The sequence below is a fragment of the Rhodamnia argentea genome, chromosome 1 (genome assembly GCF_020921035.1).
Source record: "Rhodamnia argentea isolate NSW1041297 chromosome 1, ASM2092103v1, whole genome shotgun sequence".
NCBI lineage: Eukaryota > Viridiplantae > Streptophyta > Magnoliopsida > Myrtales > Myrtaceae > Rhodamnia > Rhodamnia argentea.
Genome location: NC_063150.1, coordinates 30,365,069 through 30,383,987, shown reverse-complemented (window position 1 = coordinate 30,383,987; position 18,919 = coordinate 30,365,069). Strand labels below are relative to the sequence as shown.

General features: G+C 40.2%; 2 protein-coding genes and 1 pseudogene across 2 annotated transcripts; 1 reads left to right on the top strand and 2 right to left on the bottom strand.

Moving 5' to 3' along the window:
* Positions 1 to 302: 302 nt before the first annotated feature.
* On the bottom strand, positions 303 to 1,852 carry LOC115743836 (protein LEAD-SENSITIVE 1-like). Its single transcript, XM_030678817.2, has 2 exons — positions 1,589 to 1,852; positions 303 to 951 (listed from the first exon to the last, which is right to left on the bottom strand). Exons 1-2 carry the CDS (start codon positions 1,716 to 1,718, stop codon positions 503 to 505), a joined length of 579 nt encoding a protein of 192 aa, XP_030534677.1. The 5' UTR covers positions 1,719 to 1,852; the 3' UTR covers positions 303 to 502.
* A 2,902-nt stretch (positions 1,853 to 4,754) lies between these two features.
* On the bottom strand, positions 4,755 to 8,378 carry LOC115743968. Its single transcript, XM_030679014.2, has 2 exons — positions 7,981 to 8,378; positions 4,755 to 7,356 (listed from the first exon to the last, which is right to left on the bottom strand). Exon 2 carries the CDS (start codon positions 7,263 to 7,265, stop codon positions 5,016 to 5,018), a length of 2,250 nt encoding a protein of 749 aa, XP_030534874.1. The 5' UTR covers positions 7,266 to 7,356; positions 7,981 to 8,378; the 3' UTR covers positions 4,755 to 5,015.
* A 4,505-nt stretch (positions 8,379 to 12,883) lies between these two features.
* Positions 12,884 to 16,250, top strand: LOC125316174 (annotated as a pseudogene).
* The last annotated feature ends 2,669 nt before the right edge of the window (positions 16,251 to 18,919 follow it).

Below are 18,919 nucleotides of genomic sequence, written 5' to 3'. Positions count from 1 at the left end.
CCAACTCCAACATAATGTGAACAAAATCCAGTAAATGGAGTCTAAAATCATAGACAATTCAAATGCAGTCCTAACTCTTGTATCCTGTGAGTGTGCCATATCCCAAGATGCAACGCACTGATTTCTCTGAGCATTTAAATCATCTAAACCACGGCAAGAACAAAGGAGAGAAAAGGCAAGAAATCAAACAATTCAATGCCCTAAAGCAAAACATGGAAAAGCGCTCACAGTAGAGGAGCGCCGCTAGATCTTTCCCAGAATTGAGGGTTGGCACAGTATCCATGAGATTGGTTTGAGGGTGGAAGCATAAAAAAAGTTAGCTCATCATTTCACTAAACAAGTGCATTAGCATGAACATCGAGGCCATTTCTCATTGTGCCTTCTACTTGAAGATATGAACCAAAGTCTACATTTCAACACGGACAGAGCATCTCAAATTTTTACAAAATCTGCCAAAGTGCGAGCGTCATCAGATTAAAAACAATCACAAGTGGAAAGAAGACTACTTGCCAAACTTCATGAGCCGCTCATAAAATGCCGTCTGCACGCTGGCAGGTACACCCGTCTTACAGTAAGTCGCGAAATGTTCGCAGTTTTTACTAGTAAGATCATATTTACCAAATCCATTGCTCTTGAGAAGCTCATAAGCAACTTCAACAACTTGTCCAGGGGATCTGGTACAAGAAAGGGTGCTGCAAGTTCCTGATTTCTTCAGTAGAAGGCCTACTTGAGGTACGCCATACATGAAGTAATGAATGGAATGAAGCTTCTTGTGGCCCCGACGGAAGCAATTGAGGCACGTCTTAATGACCCCGCGGCCAGTGTTTTCCTGGTACCCACATTCTGGACAGGGGGGGACAGTTTCTGGTTCGACCCTGGAAAATGGGAGGATGGCCTCCTTGATCTCTGTCCTGGTGAAGTGAATCACATAACCATCCCCCACATATATTCCTGGAGGGTTTAGATCCAACTTAGAGAATTAGTAAAAGCTTAACAAAACCACAGATTTGCCCAAAAGATGGAATTAAACCACCAACAATAGCAGTAGGATCTGGGTTAGCTTTGCTAGCAAATCAAGATAAAGCAAGCCTTTGCACCACAGGCCTTCGAATAACTTTACACTCAACTTTCATTTTCTTGGTCACAAGCTTTCCAGTGAACTTGTAAGGACCTAAAAGGACAATTCGAGCAAAACAAGAAAAGAACACAAAAGGAGAAAACACCAAAGAAATCACACGGATTACTGCAGTAGTTTAACAGAACCCAGGAACGGAATCTCGAACCCAAAAGTCATGCGTTTGACTCAGAAAAGGCATGTATTTTTCGTATCTAACTTCAAAATGCTAATCACAGGTCTCAACTGGCCTCACCATCTTCCACGTTCTTTGGGTCTATTAGCTGACAAATTCCACCTCCTTACCCTGCCTTTGGGCCAGGGGAGACAGGAAATGAAGCTAAAAATTCGATTTTTATCAGTCTGAACAGAATACTTCAGCCGATGAAAGAATTAGAAAAGAACCCATTTCAGAAAGAACAGGGAAGAAGAGATCTCGCAAGCAAGCATCGGCGAGGTTGAATATAGACTGACCATGGTGGCTGTAAGAGCCGTATCGCTTATAAGCGTAGATGTGGTCACCAGGTTTCAGATCTTTCGGGTCGACCTTCTTCCATATCAGCTTCATTCCATCTTCAACTTCCGTCCTGATCTTGTTCATCATTTTCTTCTTCAATTCGGGTTCTTTTGGACTCTCTCTTTCACTCTCAGAGACCCAAACTTCGCACGCAGTCTGCTGAGAGAAGACGGCAGTGCGGTTCCTTCACAAATATATACAGACGACGCCACGAAATCGAGAATGCTTGCCCCTCAAGTCTAAAAAAAAATTCAAAGAAACCTCATAAAAGGGGGGAAAGCGAGGACAAAACGGACGTAGAAATAGAAACAATTTTCGAAGAAGGGGACGAAATAGGAATAAGAGGGATCCATAGAAGAAAATTCTTCTCCTTTCCTTTCTTCCGGAAGAAAAGGAATATTCGGACAAAATCGATGAAGGGGAAGAGATCCGAGTAAATGGAAAGGAAAAAATAAGGAGTGAATTCAGCTTTGAAGAGACATTCTATAAATTCTATAAAGGTAGCCAAATTGATAAAACTTTTTATATAGATAGGAATAAAAATAAAAAGAAGGAAAAATTTATAAAAAAAAATGCCTGGAGTACTATCATTTTTTCAAATAAGCGTCGGAAGTGAACTTTATTTCAAATATGATCCCGAAATGCTTAAATTATTTCAAAGAAGGACTTAACCGAAGGATATTTTCGCTCTTTCTTGTTTTGATTTTTTTTCTTTTTTTCTTTTTGTTATTTCCTTTTCATTTATGTTTTTCTTTTTTCTTTTCCCCTCCCCTCCCAAGGCCATTGCCTTTCGCAAGACCTCCTCCCTCCTCAAGAACTCCATGGGCGACGTCTAGGCTCCTCCACTTCCCCTCCGCGCCCCCCCCACGGAGCAAACGACTTCGCCGATGACACCTACCTCGGCCTCCACGCACTAACACCGGTAAGGGGTGAACGAGTAAGCATTCTTTCCCGAGCACGTCTCTCTTTCTTGAATTTCTCTCTGCAATCCAAGGGGCGCCAAATGGGCAAGTGAGCGAGCTATAGACCAAGGGAGAGGCTCAGCTTAGGCTAGTCTAGTAAGGGGCGAACGAGTCCATCGGAGCCCGAATGCCGCAAGGTTGAGATCTCAAGTATCGGCCCGTGACGTCCACCCCTCAAATTAATGATGAAGATGTCTCGACGAAGCTCAAAAATTGAGTAACCATTGTTTTGCCACATCCAATTCCCTCTGCTTTGGAGGACGGGTGCTAAATTTCAATTTTGGCTAATCATGATTAGCAAAATTGGTACAAGACTCACTTTATTTTTAGGTCCCCGTCTTCCTGAATAATACGAATTTACTTTGTTTGGTATCGAAATTTCTCACTTTAGCTACTAATTTTGCCAGCCAATTTTTGTGAAACCATATTGCACGAGTGACATGCATACAAACGGTCTAATTTGTTTTTTGAAAATTCTTCAAAATACACGCCACACTCGTTCTGCTAAATAAAGATAAAATTCTTACAGTTATCTCAATTCTCTATTTCCAAATAAGCTTCTTTTTTTGCCCCACAATCTGAATTAGCCATCGATGGGGTTCGGAAGCAGTCCATGTATGTACTTGGATATATTCCTCGTCAACATCAGCAAGACACAACCCTTTAAAGTGGAAAAGCCAGTCTTGGAATTACTGAAGATTGGCCTCAGTATTCCGACAACACCCTTTGACCATATCCTAGGAGACAGACAGAAGTGACAACAACGTATGATGATCAGTTTGGATTGGTGGGTCCATGCAACATCGTTCGTCTCTTGTCGTCTCCTGTTCTCATTCAAATCCGCATCTTTTCAGGAACGCACATTTTGGCAGATTCACTTCCCACCAAAACATTAAACAAAGGAGAAAAGATTCTCTCCCCGGGGTTGTCGTCTCCGACCCGACCACTGAACAAAAGGAAAGAAAAAAAAAATTCAGAAGAATTACTAAAGCAACAGTAAAAATTATTTATACCAATACCATCCATGCCACTTAATATGATTGACGTTAATATTAGAGATTTTCGATCAAAATTGATCGGATGGACTTCACTAAAAAATCTTCAAAAGATTTAAAAAGTTTATGATTGAATTGACATAAATGCAATAAATTTATCATTGTTTTTGATAATTTTTCTCAAAACTAGCATTTGACACTTTATTTGCCCGTTTCAATGCTAGTGTCATCCATGCACGATAGCACTGCCAGAATTTCCAAAATGCAAATGCCCCAACTCCATGATTCCACCATATCTACCATCTTCTGCGAGTGTGGCCCCCAGTTATTTTCTCACGCACATTTTAACCTGGAATCTGGTCAAAGCATCACTTCTTTGGATCAAGATATGAATGGTGGATATTGTAGGACCTAACCGGGTGGTGGGGGAAATGTACGAAAGAGTCTCATCTTAATTCACCCAGAAAAAGAGAGGCAGAGAAAAGAAACGAATTTAGAGCGGCACCCACCTCAAGATTCTGCCAGAGAAAACATAGTCCAACTGCATCACCTTCTCCAGATTTTTTTTTCAATGCTGTTGGCGGAAATTCCATCGATATCAATCCACAACAGCAATTTAAACCCTCCTATTCAAGAAAAGAATCGTATTTTTAACATAAAGTAAACTGAAAACAGATGTTTCCCTGAGAGAGCCATGTAGAGAGTACAAGCCTAGAAGCTGAAAACAGACTCTTTCCCTCTCCATTATATCAGGTTCTTCAGAGGGAATAGCACGACCCCAATTTTCTTCATGCCGGTAACATCTACCGGGGTAAGTTATTCATCAGAAAAAGAGAATGCTCTTGGTGGCACAGTTTGCAGAGCGTGAACAGGGCCTACACCAGAATCCAAGTATTACCTACTTTGACAGATATCGAGTCTGTAAATCAGATTAGCACCTCATTACAGGAAACGGCCAAGGTCAATCCGAGATACTTATCTACCATGCCGCCGGCACTTTGTCCAACGTCAAGCATTTCTCATAGAATCAAACGAGACAAGCACATCTCGTCACCTAGAAGTATCGAAGCACGTAAAGCTACAGAGCATCAAGTCACATCCTAGCGACTACTGGCACACGAAAGTAATGCACATAAATCAGACTTAGCCACAGGAGGCAACCGATATGAGGAAAGATTAAAGACTGTAGATTGGCAAATCTAAAAGCAGCTATTTAGTCACAGAGACCATTGCTTCAGCAGAAACACTAGACATAGCCCAAAGGAGCCCTAGTCAAACATCACTAGAAAAGAAATACAGCATGTACTGCAAAGCCTAACTAATCGAATTACAAAAATAATTAAGAAGAAAAGGAAGAAGAAGAATTATTTTGCACAGAAATGTATCCAATCACCTTTGCAGCACGACCTAAAGACAGTGCTAAGTACTTAGATAGGTGCAGCACACGTTGTCCTAAAATGGCCTGTCTGGTTGCAGCGACTACAGTGCACAACTCGTTTCACACGGCCTCGATCTTCTGCTCGGACACGTTTCTTCCTTGGCCTTCCAGGTGGACGCAGCGACTTGGGAGGGTTGATGATAATCTCGGCAGATCTGTTGGCATTAGGGTCTCCGTCAGTTAATTCCTTCCAAAGCGACTTATCAGGAATTGGATGTATGGTCTGCGAGTAGGTCTTCCGGTAAGTGGCAACTGTGAAACAACTCTCCGTAAACCGGTGCACATTCTGCCTACATGAAAGCAGCGCGGCTACAGCATGAGCACAAGGCAGACCGTACAATTGCCAACCTCGACAGAGGCAACAACGATTGCGAATGTCCACTATGTTCGTTCCTTCATGGGATATAACTTCAAATTCGGCTTCATTAGCACGGAGCACCTGAAAGGTTCGTGCACGGTCTAGAGCCTCTGCAACCCGCCTTTCAGCTGAAGGCACGAGTATTGAGGTCCACTGCATGCTGGTCTCTCGGCGTTCATTGAACCACGTCATGAGCTGCCTTCTAATGCATTCCATCATCTGAATTATCGGGAGGCCGGAGGCTTCTAAAATCCAAGAGTTGAGAGATTCAACAATGTTAGCTGTCAAATGTCCAAACCTTGTTCCCTCAAAATAGGCAGTTGCCCACAAGCGAGGTGGAATTCGTCGAATCCAATATGCTGCCTCCTGCGAGATCTCTTCAATCTCCAAGATCTTAGCCTCAAATTCAATTACAGTGAGAGCATGTGCGGCTTCCCACAGAAGGTTGACAAGCATCGTGTTGTTAAACTCTTTACGAAAGCTCTCACTCAAGTGGCGCATGCAAAACCCATGAAAAGCAGTGGGAAAATTTGCTTCAACTCCATCTCCAATACCTTTCTGCCTGTCGGACAAGATTGTGAGCCTCGGCATATTTTCTGTGTTGATCTCAAGCAAATTATGGAGTTCAGATAGGAACCACATCCAGTTATCATCATTCTCCTCATTGACCACACCAAATGCCAAGGGAAACAGTGCTCCATCCCCATCAAAACCAGTAGCAAGAAGCAAAGTACCAAGATACTTGCTCTTTAAAAATGTCCGATCAAGACCAAGTAATGGTCTGCAGGCATTTAGAAAACCATAAATTGAAGCTTGGAAAGATATGAATAGTCGCTGGAAACAATTATCTGCAGCATTTCCATAAACAGATGCTATACTCCCGGGGTTTGTCCGTTTAACCTGGTCGCAATATTGGGGAAGTAAGCGATACCCTTCTTCGAAGGAACCTCGCATAGCTGCCATGATACGCTCTTTTCCTCGCCAAGCTTGTTTGTATGACAAGGTGATGCCATGAACACGATGTATCTCTTCAAGTATTTCTTTTGGCTTGCAGTTAGGATTCTCCCTCAGGCGTTGTTCCACGGAGTTCGCAACCCATTGAACCGATGCTTGTTGATGGCCGAGATGAGAAATTCCTCCACATGCATGATTATCATTGATGGTCCTAATAGTAAAAGTTGGAACACCCGGTAGTTTTGCTGCGTGAATGCGCCATGGGCATCCTTCACTTGCACATTTGGCAGTAAAACGAGTCTTGTCAGATTTTATGGTCTGAATTTCAAAATGAAGTGCAATGGCCGTATCTCTCAGTGCCCTTCGGCAGCTCTTGACATCAGGGAACTCCTGCCCTACTGACAGCTCAAAGCTTGAGCCAGAAACAATAGTACGGGCTTGAAGGATAGGAGTGGCAACAAGCGCATGCTCATCGTCCAAATCCTCTGCAGGTTCAATTGCCATTTCCTGGTTATGGACTACCGCTAGCTCCAGATTCTCATCAAGTTCATGATTTTCTGAAACTCCTAACTCATTGCTTTCTGATAATGCAAGCTCATGGTCCTGTGCAGGCAAAGCCAACTCATGGCCTTCATGATCAGGTTTTCTGTCCATAGCCAGCTCATTGTCATGCACATAGCCGTGGCCACTGCTTCCCTCAGCATCATGGTTTGGCCCTAAGCCCAATTCATGTTCATGGGCATGTCCTAAACCGAGCTCATGCTCATGGGTCTGTCCCAAACCCAAATGATGCTCGTGGCTCTGTCCAAGTTCCAGATCATGGTTTTGGCTGAGTCCTATGTTATGATTATGTCCTGGCACGAAGTGCTGATTTTGTGCCAGAGCTACATTCTGACTTTGCCCCAATATTAACTCATGGTTAGCCATTGAAGAACGAATCTCAGTATATGAATAACTTCTCCAGCCAGCCAGCAGATTTAATATTAGAAAGAGCCTTTGCGACTTTCCTGTAAATGACCTGCAGAGCACACAACCCTCCTTGCTTATAAAACTAACAACCATGACACAAATTTACCAAGAATGCTTGCACGTATACAATCAGGGCATTAGTTCAAATGTACAGACAGTTCGCCGAGTTTATGCTTCGTATTCAGAGATTGCCATGTGGCAATCAAAATAAGTACAGCAAAAGAATCAGCCCAATGTCAATGAAGAACAAGATCCTGCTCTCTCTCTCTCTTCCCCACCCCCCTCCTTCCTTCTTCCCCATCAAGGTCAGGACAGTCAACAGAAAGAATGATAAGCAGCGATAAACCCTGCAAGCGTTATCCCGCAAACCATATGTCCCCACCTACCCCATCCCCAGTAGCAAGTCAATGGAACTGGATTAATTACTCATCACGAAAGATTCAAAATTTCCACTTACTAGAGAAGTAGTCGCAAAAGTATAATCTCTATTAACCACTAAAGCTCACTAACCTCAGCTACCTATTCAGAATCAACACCCCACCGCAAGCTCAAACTACCCGCACTCCAGTTTCTCCATCTTTTAATAAAGCAGGAGAGAGTAAGCAATCACTGCAATTCGAACCAACCCCAATCCCAGATAAGACCTAAAAACAACACTCGAACTGGCAATCACCTGAGAATTCAAGAGCCAACCCAGCTTCAACCGAGCTCGAATCAACAGGACCAACCCCCATAGAGCAAGAGCCGGAGATGGGTCCCTCGAGAATCCGACAAAGCAGCGATCTTGACGACGGCGACGGGGCACGGACCGGATCGGAGCTAGGGTTTTCGGGAGGGATCGAATCGGGTAAGAGGGGGGGCGGAGCCCCCGGGGGATTTGAACGGAGGAGAGACGGGAGGGAAATTGGCGGGTAAGTTAGAGGAGGGAGGGGGAGGAGAAATATGGAAAACCCAAGGGGGAGAGATTGGGGAAAGGCAGGGGCAGAAGAGGGAGAAGGGGAGAGAGGCGAGGAGGGTTGAGAAGGGAAATTATACAGAGTCCTTCTTTAGGGGGGTGGAACGAGAACGGGGACATTTAGGTCAAACATAAGAGACAAAGATTGAAACCTTGATGCCCTTCGTGGATTTGGGTTTTAAGAATTCGATTTCTGGAATTGACTCTTTTGGGCCCTTTTTCTTGGTTTTGGTTCTGGACCATGTTTGTCCCTCCCCCTAAAGCTCGTGATTTTCTCCCTTTTTTTCTTATGTTTTTTTTTTTTTTTTTTTGTTTTCCCCCATCTTTTCCCATTCTCTATTAACGATTAGGAGGGAAATTATACCATGCCATAAGTCATGGGCAAAGTTGGTAAAAACCCATTTTGGGCCACGCGAGCCGCCGCCGCCGTGTCAAGGTGCGAGAACGGGCACTGAGCAGTGCCGGCATGGGCAAAGTTGGCAAAAACCATTTTGGATCACATGAGCCGTTGATGTTAGGGTGTAGGAACGGGGCGCCGAGCAGCGCGGGGTCGAGAACCGCATTCCCCAATCCTCGCCCCGTTAGGCGACCGCACTCTACCCTGCCGCCGTCTCGCGCCTTGTGTGGAAAGGCTCGGAGCATGAGACATTATGTCCCATGAGGGGGGGAATATTTTTTGGTAACTTTTTCAATAATACAATAAAAATATATAATCAATCTATTGATATGTATAAACTGTTCTACTTTAAATTTATTCATATTCTATAACTTTATCATTACAAGGTTTATCATTTCATGAGCCCGACTCAAGTTTTTTTATATTAATCTTTCAGTAGTACTTACCTAATAACATACACTTTTCATTTATGCTTCGTTTTTAGAGGATTGATTAGCAATAAATTAGCATGGGTAATATGGTATAATAATCTGCAATTGACTATAATTACTTGTAATTAATATGCATTAACCTATATGTTTAAACAAATAAAACGGGTAGGGGCAATTGTCGCGGCCTACCCTTCTCCGAGCATATGATGATGCATGTCTCAACACATTGCTTCCGAGTTTCGTAGCCTGTCGATACAAGCAAGCATTTTGCATCATCATAGATGAGTTACTCTCATTTGATCTTCGATATTATCGTGCCATCTACATGTAACTGGCGAATTGCAAAGAGATTCCAAAACGGGGGACGACGTATAGCTCATGGATTCGAGTAATTCTTTTTTTTTTTTTTTTTTTTTTGGTCGACGGATTCGAGTAATTGAATATGTGATATATCAACAGAAAAATGATCACGGAATAGTTCTATGTTTTTTCATCTTCGGAGTATTTACTAAACCTCCGTTCTTGGTTCAAGGACTTCAAGATGACTTGAAAGAAACTTTTGTGTTGATGGTAGAAACCTTCCCTTTTGTAATGGTAGTTTATATGCATAGACATGATTTAATCCACACGTTGAATGAGAATACTTTCCGCATTCAGTTCTGGCTATTTCCGCACCTTCCGATCAACCAGAACAGCTCCCGGGGCAAAAGCAATTTGCTTAGCTTTACATCCATCCCATGGTATTATTTCTAAGACAAGTTACCCATTCCATCTATTCCGTCGAGTCGATCCAATGCCTTCTCTTCTTATCTCTAGATAACGCAAGAGAGAACTTATGACTTCGCAGATGGAGAGGGATTCGAACCCTCGGTATTCCTATCAATACTTCAATTTTCAAGATATGATAACCCCAAGGGGTTGCGGGTTTTTTTCTATCAATTGGAGCTGTCCCTTGACCACCCCCATGGGATGGTCAAGGGTGTAGTACTATTTGTAGTAGCGGCGACCCTTTGTCCCGGCCATAGTAGTGCGTGTGCCGCCCATAGGGTCGCGATCTCGCGAGAGTGAGCTAACTTCAAAAACCCATCCTAAATTGACTACCTCAAGACCAACGACATCAAATAGGCTCTTACTTCGCCTCGAAAGGGAGCTACATAGGTAGAGTAGAAGTCGTAGTTCCAGTCTGCTCCCGTTTCGCTCGCCGCTACTACAGGAATCGTTTTTGCTTTCTTTTCCTCTTGCTACCGAGATGTTTCAATTATCTTATACCAGGTAAATCCTTAACCCGTCCCCCTCTTACTAAGACTCGAGAAGAATCGCAGATATCATATAAAAACACCAAAAAACTAAATGATACAAATAATCCCTAAACTTTAACATAATGAAACTTTTAATTCATTCAATATAGTTTTTAAACTATCCCTAAATATTCAATCTAGTCTCTAATCTTTCAATTTGTTCAATCTAGTCCATTGGCTTTCGATAACAAAGTGAAATCACTCCCTCAATAATATTAACATATTTTCATAATTACATTATCACCCATTATACTAATATGTTTCTCAAAATCCATTTCTTAAATAAAAAAAAGTACATGCAAATCCGTTTATTGCCCTTCTTTTTTTTGTTTAAATCTTTTTGTTCCTTATACAAAAATACGATTGTTCCGTTTATGATCTCTATAATAGTAAAAGTACTTTCAAAGTCTTATCGGATTCATATTTCTTTTATTTTGAAAATTAGTATTTTCGCAATAATATTTATACAAATATTAAATCATCTATAGATTTCTTGTATTTATATTAATCTTAATCTTGTTTCTAATTTTTTAGATTATTAAAATTTCCAAGTTTTTGTGTTTCATGTTTTCTTTATTAAATTTATTTAAATCTGTAAACTAGAAAACTGAATTAGTAGGAATACCAACCTAATCGAACTCTAAATGAGTTTCTTGTTTAATTGTTATAGAGATCATAAGCTAAAATATATTTAAATCATACTGTCGTAGATAGTTATAAAACCAAACCGGTAAAAAAGTGATAAAAAGATAACCATACCTTTTTTTTTTTAAATCTGGGAAATGGATTGGAATGAAAAACTATTTAAATTCTGGCAATTATATAATTATGAAAACTTTTGACTCTGTTATATAAAGTTAAGGGACTAGGTCGAATGAACTGAAAGTTTAGGAGCTAGATTGAACATTTATGAGTAGTTCAAGCTCCATATTAAATGAATTAAAAGTTTAAAGATGACATTAGACATTAAGTCAAAGTTTAGGGACTAATTATTTTTCAAAAGACCAATACTTTACTAGTAACTAAACTACTCGTTTGTTTTCTGGAAAATGACTAATTTAAAAAAAAAATCTTAAAAATGATCGCTAGTATCACTTGAAATAATTAGTTAAGGAAAAAAAAAATTATTATCGACAACAGTTTATGTCTAAATATTATTATGGATAATAAGATATTTTTCGTTTATTCGGCTTTGTTAGCGATGCAAGCAATTATTTATCAAAAAAATATTTTTTCAAATTCTTTATCCCCTGCGAAATAAACGCATTTGATGGTCAGCAACTTGTAGTTGACATGCTTAGTCCCCAAAATAGGAATAAAAGATAGTAGAAATTGATAGTTTTTTTTTTCCTTCCGGATTTTGAACTGTGTATTTAACTCCGACCAAAAAAAAAAAAATGTGTATTTACCAAAGACACTATAAAATGACGGTAAAAGGGATATAGTATCGAGCTTCATATATCTTCAACAGTATGTACTTTGGAATGACTAGCTCTAAATATGGTTTCATGAACAAATTCAGAATATTATATAATTTTACACTTAAATGATTTAGTTATTTAATTTGAGATAAAAATATATTTAGTCAACCTTACCAAAAAATATATCTTTAGTTAATGATGAAATAAAGTAATTTTCCTGTACAAACTTTACAAATCCGAAAATGATGAAGGAGACGTTCTTAAGATTTAGCAAATTGCATTTAACGTGCATTAATTTTCACCGGATCAAGAAATAAATAAATAAATATATATATATATATATATGCATAAAACTAAAGAAATACGTAGCAAATAAGCTATTGCTAGATAGATTTTTTCCCAAAAAGTAACATTTCATAAATTTTTTTTTCCTAAAAATTGATACACATGAATAGCTTTGAAAAAGTAGTCAACGACTAAGTACTTTCATTATCAACAGTCATCTATTTATAAATACTCGTATGCACGATGAACAACTTTTTGTGTTTAATGAAATGAGCACTTCGGACTTTTTCATCCATCAAAAACTAACTTCCTGATGGAACATCGATATGAAAAAAGCGAAGACATGTTTTAGAATGCAAATGCTGAAAATAAAAATTCTACGACTCGATTATTTGACAAATGCTTATTTTAGGACCCATATGATAATTGCCTTGAAAAGAAAATTTTGACCATGTCAATGTCGGGTCCTTTCTCAAAATCACAATAGTTCATAGATAAGTAACTTTTAGGCTATAGAAAACGCAATACTTCTTAGGTTCGTTGGGATTTGAGAAGCTAATAGTATTATAGTATAACGATATAATCTCAATTACAAATGTTATAAACGGCAAAAATTATATAGCAATCATGAAATGACCCATCTATGATCTTATGTTTAGCATGCCTTCATCCTGACATGACCCTACGTAATTATATTATAAACCCAATTGCTTCGGAGATACGGTGTGCTCTGTTTCTGGATTGTGAAGCTGTTGACAGAAAGCGACAACATAAGGCTGCTGACAAGAAATGATTCGAAGAATGGCGAATGGCGAATTGCCTCTGCTCTTTCCTCCTCTTGTTCGAACGCCATCTAACTAACCCTTTAACTCTTCTTCCTCGGAATGTCGATTCCTCTTCCTCTCTCTCCCGTCGCTTTCGCACTTCACGCTCCACTGCTGAACTGAACGATTCGTGGAATCGATCCCAAGTTTTGGGATTTGTGATGAACCGATGCAAAATGGCAGATTGGCAAAGCCGACGATGCTTTGCATTTCTTCAAGGTTATGATTCGGCTGAGCCCTTTTGCCTTCAGCTCCCTGTTTCGTCCGACTCTTGAGAGCTGCAGTGAGGGATGAAGCATTATGCTGCCACCATCCACATGACCGAGCAAATGGATATGAGGGGGACATCCCGCAACATTTAACGTTCTCAACATTTTGATAAATTGCCTCCGCCGCTTGAAAATGTCTGATCCTGGGTTTTCTGTTTTGGCCAAAGGGTTCAAGCTTGGGCTTTGTTAGATATTATCTAATTGTTATCATTCTAATTGATTCGGACATCATTTTGATTTGTTGTAATTGATTATGTAATATTTAGTTACTGTATTTAGTCATATTGTAAAGCCTATAAACAAGCTCCTTATGTACACTATTTAGATCATCAAGTAATTCACAAGACTTCTCAATTTCTCTTTGTTCTTTATTTCTAACTTGGTATCGGAGCGGGACTCACTGATACCAAAGTTGCTACAACTCCAATTGAGGCAAATGCCAAATTTAATGGCAACGATAAAACTATTCTTTCGAATCCCACACTTTATCGACAATTAGTTGGCATCCTTGTATATCGTACTATTACTTGTCCCGATATTGCTTATGCAGTTCACATTGTCAGCCAGTTCAAGCCCGCACCACGTACGACCCACTCTATTGCTGTTCTTCGAATTCTTCCATATGTCAAGGGTACCTTATTTCATGGTTCATTTTTCTGCCGACTCTAGTCACTCTACTTTAGAGTTGCCTTCTTATTCAGATGATGATTGGGCTGGTGATCCTCTTGATTGTTGCTCCACTACAGGCTACTACTTCTTCCTTAGTACCTCACTCATATCATGACATAGCAAGAAATAGACCGTTGCCACTCGATTGAGCACCGAAGCGGAATATTGTGCTCTTGCCGATATGTCATCGGAATTACTTTGGTTATGATGGCTATAAGAAGACATGGGAGTCTGTTATAATAATGGAACAATCATTTATCACGACAACTTGGGTGCTATTCAAATAGCCCATAATGATATTTTTCATGAGCGCACTAAACATATTGAGATTGATTGTCATTTCATACGACATCATGTGCTTCATGGAACTCTTCCACTTGTTTCCACTTCATCTCACGATTAGACTGCTAATATCTTAACAAAAGCACATCCACCCGGGCGCTTTCAAGATCTTTTCTCCAAACTTCAGTTGACTTCTTATATGTCATCTTCAGTTTGATATAGTTCACCTTGAGTTTGATGGGATGTTAGATATTAATAATATTCTTATTGATCCCCAATATTCCGATTGATTGGGTTATCATTATGATTGATATCGTTTTGATTGATTGGGATATCATTGTCATTGATTGGGATATCATAGTCATTGATTGTAATTGATTATTTAATATTTAGTTACTGTATTTAGTCATTTTGTAAAGCCTATAAATATGCTCCTTCCGTACACTGTTTAGATCAAGTAATACCCAAGATTTCTTAATTCCTCTATTGTTCTTTATTTCTAACTGGCTTGGACGAGTGAGGTGACCTCGAACACTTTGCCCAACGGGCTATGTGAAGAGGGTAAAATCGCACGAGCCTTGACCTTGGTAGAAGAAATGTGGGGCAAAGGATTATAGGCCAATGTATGTCCGTACGGTATCACCGTCAATGGATTGTGCAGAACTGGTAATACTTCGATAGCCATTCGGTTAATGAGGAATTTCCGAGAAAGGGGTTGCGAGCAGGATGTTGACGAACAACACGATCGCCGTTGGTTATTGCAAGGACGTACTAGTGTCGGAGGCATTTGGCTTCTTTAACTGCATAATTCACCAGGGAATTCCGCCGTATATTGTGCTTACAATGCCTTGACTCGTGGCTTATGCTGCATGGGCAAATGGAAACAAGCAAAGACCTTTTAGAAAAGATGATTAATGATGGGATTCACCCAGATGTCATCACTTATAACTCTTTCATCCTCGGTCTATGCCGTTGTGGCCAGTGGGATGAGGCTCGAGTCCCGTTCAGTGAGATGTTGCGGGGAGGAAGAAACCCAAATAACCATACCTTCAATATAATTTTTGGATGCACCCCACAAACCGGGCATGACTTATGAGGCGAAGTGCATACTTGATTCGATGATGGAGATGGATGTTGAGCCGGATGTAGTTACTTAATAGCTCGTTGATCAATGGTTACTGCCTTCAAAATCAAATGGATGATGCTGCAATTGTATTTTATTTGATGACTGCAAGGAAATTCAATCCTAATGTGGTGACCTATAGTTTATTGGTTAACGGGTATTGCAATGTTGAAAGAGTTGATAAGGCAATGAGTCTCCTTCGGGAGATGTTGGAGAAAGGATTAGTCCCTAATTTTGCCACTTATGGTTGTCTCATGGATGGCTTTTCCCTTGCTGGAAACCCTAGGGTTGCACATCAGCTGTTTTACAAAAGGCTGGCTCGCAATCATGTACATCAACAAACTTATACCGTAATGTTAGATGGTCCTTGTAAATATCAAAAAGTCGACAGACCGATGGCATAGTTCCGACCTATGGAAGATGGGATGGACGATGTTCATAATACATATAATCCACTGCAACATCCTTATTAAAGGCTTGTCTGAGGCAGGGGAACTGGAGCTGAAATGAACCTCTCCAATTCACTGAATGCCGGAGGATTGTGACCTGATGTCGTCGCACTTAAAAGTCATCGTAAAAGGACTACGTAAAGTAAAGCTGGCCAAATATGTGAAGCTTGTGAACCACTTCATGATATGAACGAGAGAGATGCTCTCCAGATGGTTTCGTGTAAAATATCACCATGCGGGCGCTCCTTGAAGATGGTCAGAAAGTGAAGGCAATGCTTCCTCCAGGCGAGATGATTGAGAGAGGCTTCTTTGCTGATGCATCTGCGGCTCAAATATTGGGTGCATCATCCAACAGTAAATTGTAATCCTGAAAATCAGCAACCGGGTACATAAGCTTCAATGAATCGTTACTGTGCGTGTTGTAAATATCTGAATTTTATCTCGATGAGAGAAGACTGGGCTTGCTTCATCTTTGGAAGAAATAATGGCGGTGTACAGAATATAATCCTTAGTTCATGTGCTTCTAGCACTTTGGCCATACTAAGAGAGTTCATGCGGGGACTTTATATGAAGTTAACTCCGAGATGAACCCGGTCCCCAAATATTGAGAATGACAAGCTAAGGCCTGTGAAACATGAAAAGGCAACGAACAAAGGTCATTTTTTATGTGCAGAATTTGCCATTTTAAGGTCATGGCGCTTGAATATCGTGTATTTATTCCTCTCCAGATTTCCCACAGCCTTGCTCTTCCAGCGAAGAGGAGCATTCTTATGTGGATCTGCAGCATTTTTCATATCGCAGCCCTCCAAAAGCTGCGGCTTTTGCAGCACCATGTTTTGAGACGATTATGGTCACAGAAGATTCGTGTAAGCATGATTGGCTGCGATGCATTATCCCTTGAAAATCTCTCAAAGTTCAATCTCATTGTGATCATTAATCAATGGAATGTGTAATTCATTCCAAAGCCAATAAGGAAGGAAAGTGGTAGGTAGCACTTTTGCCACAATGGTGTAGTCTGTGACATTATAGAGAAAGATTGTGGAAGATTAGTGAACAATTAATGGGCTGCTAGAGATTACTTGCTTAGATGTCGGCCTAGAGATTTTGATCAATCTGAAAATTGTTGTTTCTCTTGTTTTAGGTAATTTATCGGGACCAACTTCAACAATACAGTAAAACCTGGAGACTAATGTCTTTTAACCAAACAATGATCATCAGGGAATCGAGGAGGAAAGGTTTAATTGGACTCTTTATCTGGGATTACAATTACTCCTTAGGTTCCTTTCCAAATAAGTACCACTGAAATTTTTTTATCTTAAGGTCAAGCATTCCTGGAGGCTATGGCCATGTTGAGGACGTGACAGTAGATATTGTTGAACAGACATCTAGTTTCAAGTCAATAAAGGATAGCGTTCATATGATGAAGTGAGTTCACCTTGAAAAACTTCCATGAGCTTTATCGAAGTGTTCAGCAACGATTTTGAGTGAAGCTACTGTATTCATTTTCTGAAGATGTCGTAATTATTGGTCTTACGATATTACCTTGTACAAGCAGGGCGTATAGCTTCTCCATTCAGTGCTTCATGTTTTCCATCGCGGACTATGGTGACGACTATTCAATGCCAACGAATATGCAAATAAAAAACTTGTGGTATATTCTGCTAAGCTATTTCATGGATTTGGATTTCCTTGTGATGTATTAGATTTGAGAATTAGCAGCCAAATTCAAGCAAAATTGCTTCTTTTAGACAGATTATGCGACCATAACCATAACAAATTATCTTGTCCTGGACTTTTTTTCAAGTGATGATAAGAGAGACCTGCACCTATTGTAAACTGAAGATTTCAGCACACACTGGAGATGATTGTGCTAAGAGTCTGATTTTGCATCAGTTTCTCATGTCACCATTTCTTTTTCCCCCTTTTTTTCTTTTTTGGCAGGGAAGTCAAGGGGACATCAGCAAGTCAAATCTTCCGAGGCCAGTCACATGGTAAAATGCAGGGAAAGCCCAAAAGAGGGAAAGAATCAAATGGCCCCATACACGAGTAGGCCAGTGCCTATATCATTCATCTCAGCCAAGGGGAAAAAGGGAGGTGAAATGTACACTTCAGAGAAAAGTATACACACCCCCAACAACTGTGTGGGTTGGTGTTCATGAAAGCTGTTGCTGTCCCTTTGACTGCAAAATTAGTCCTATGTGTGCAGCACCCACCAATCGTTTTGGACCTCTGCACCCACCATTACTCCTTTTTGTGTACTGAAGCGTTGAAGAGCTCAGGGAGGGATTGGTCCTGCTGTCGGCTGAGATAACTTCTGTCGATTGTCCCAGCTGATCCCACGCATAATGCTAGTTGGGATCCATATGTACGTCATCTAGTAACAAGGGCAGAAAAAGTAGAGTTTCATCAAGATTGGAGAGGCACGATTATTGTTTACATATGGAAAACGTGCTCTGAAAACTGTTCTGCTATTTGATCACACGGTTGGTGTCCCTGGTTTGAAGGACAGCTGCTAGTTCATTCTGAAATTTGCTCCAGGAGAAACCAATAAGCAAGTTAGAGTTTTGAGGGTTGTATTGAGTTAGATCCAAGGTTTTTAAGCCAAAGAGTACCCATGGAAGGAGTGGCCCCAAGCTTGCCATGCCTTATGCCTCTTTAACTTTTACTTATAACTTCGTTTCTAGAATTTGGAGTTAAAAAAAGATTATGTTTTGAGGGAAATTTGTATATGTTGTGCATGCTATTGTTCATATATTATGACAGATCCCAAGTATTTCGCGTAAAAAATTTAAAATCTCATTCCAACAATTGACTCGTGCTTATGACAAAACTTTTGCTTCTAATTAGGAGTTAATTTTTTTACTTCTGAAATGAAGTAAATTTTTTTACTTCTTTAAGTGACTCCAAAATTACTTCTGTAGTAAATTGAAGTTGCGTCTCCGGAAGTTATATTATCAAACATATTTCTACTGTAAAAGTATTTATAGATAAAAAATTTTACTCTAAAAAAATTGTCTGATTTTTTTTTTTTTTTTGACAGACCGGAGGTTTCGAAAGGGATTCGGACAGGGGGAGAAAACCTGGTAAAAGGGAGAAGAAAACGAAGAAGCAAAAAATTAAAAGAAAAGGTAAAGAAATATCTAAGCAAAATTATTGTAGCAGGGGAGGGGAGGCAGCAGCCAGAGAGGACGAGAGCAGTGAAAAGACGC

Coding starts and splice junctions, on each gene's coding strand:
- LOC115743836 (XM_030678817.2), bottom strand. CDS start 1,718: ATGATGAACAAGATCAGGACGGAAGTTGAAGATGGAATGAAGCTGATA. Junction 952..1,588: donor CGGCTCTTACAGCCACCATG/GTCAGTCTATAT, acceptor TAAACCCTCCAG/GAATATATGTGGGGGATGGT.
- LOC115743968 (XM_030679014.2), bottom strand. CDS start 7,265: ATGGCTAACCATGAGTTAATATTGGGGCAAAGTCAGAATGTAGCTCTG.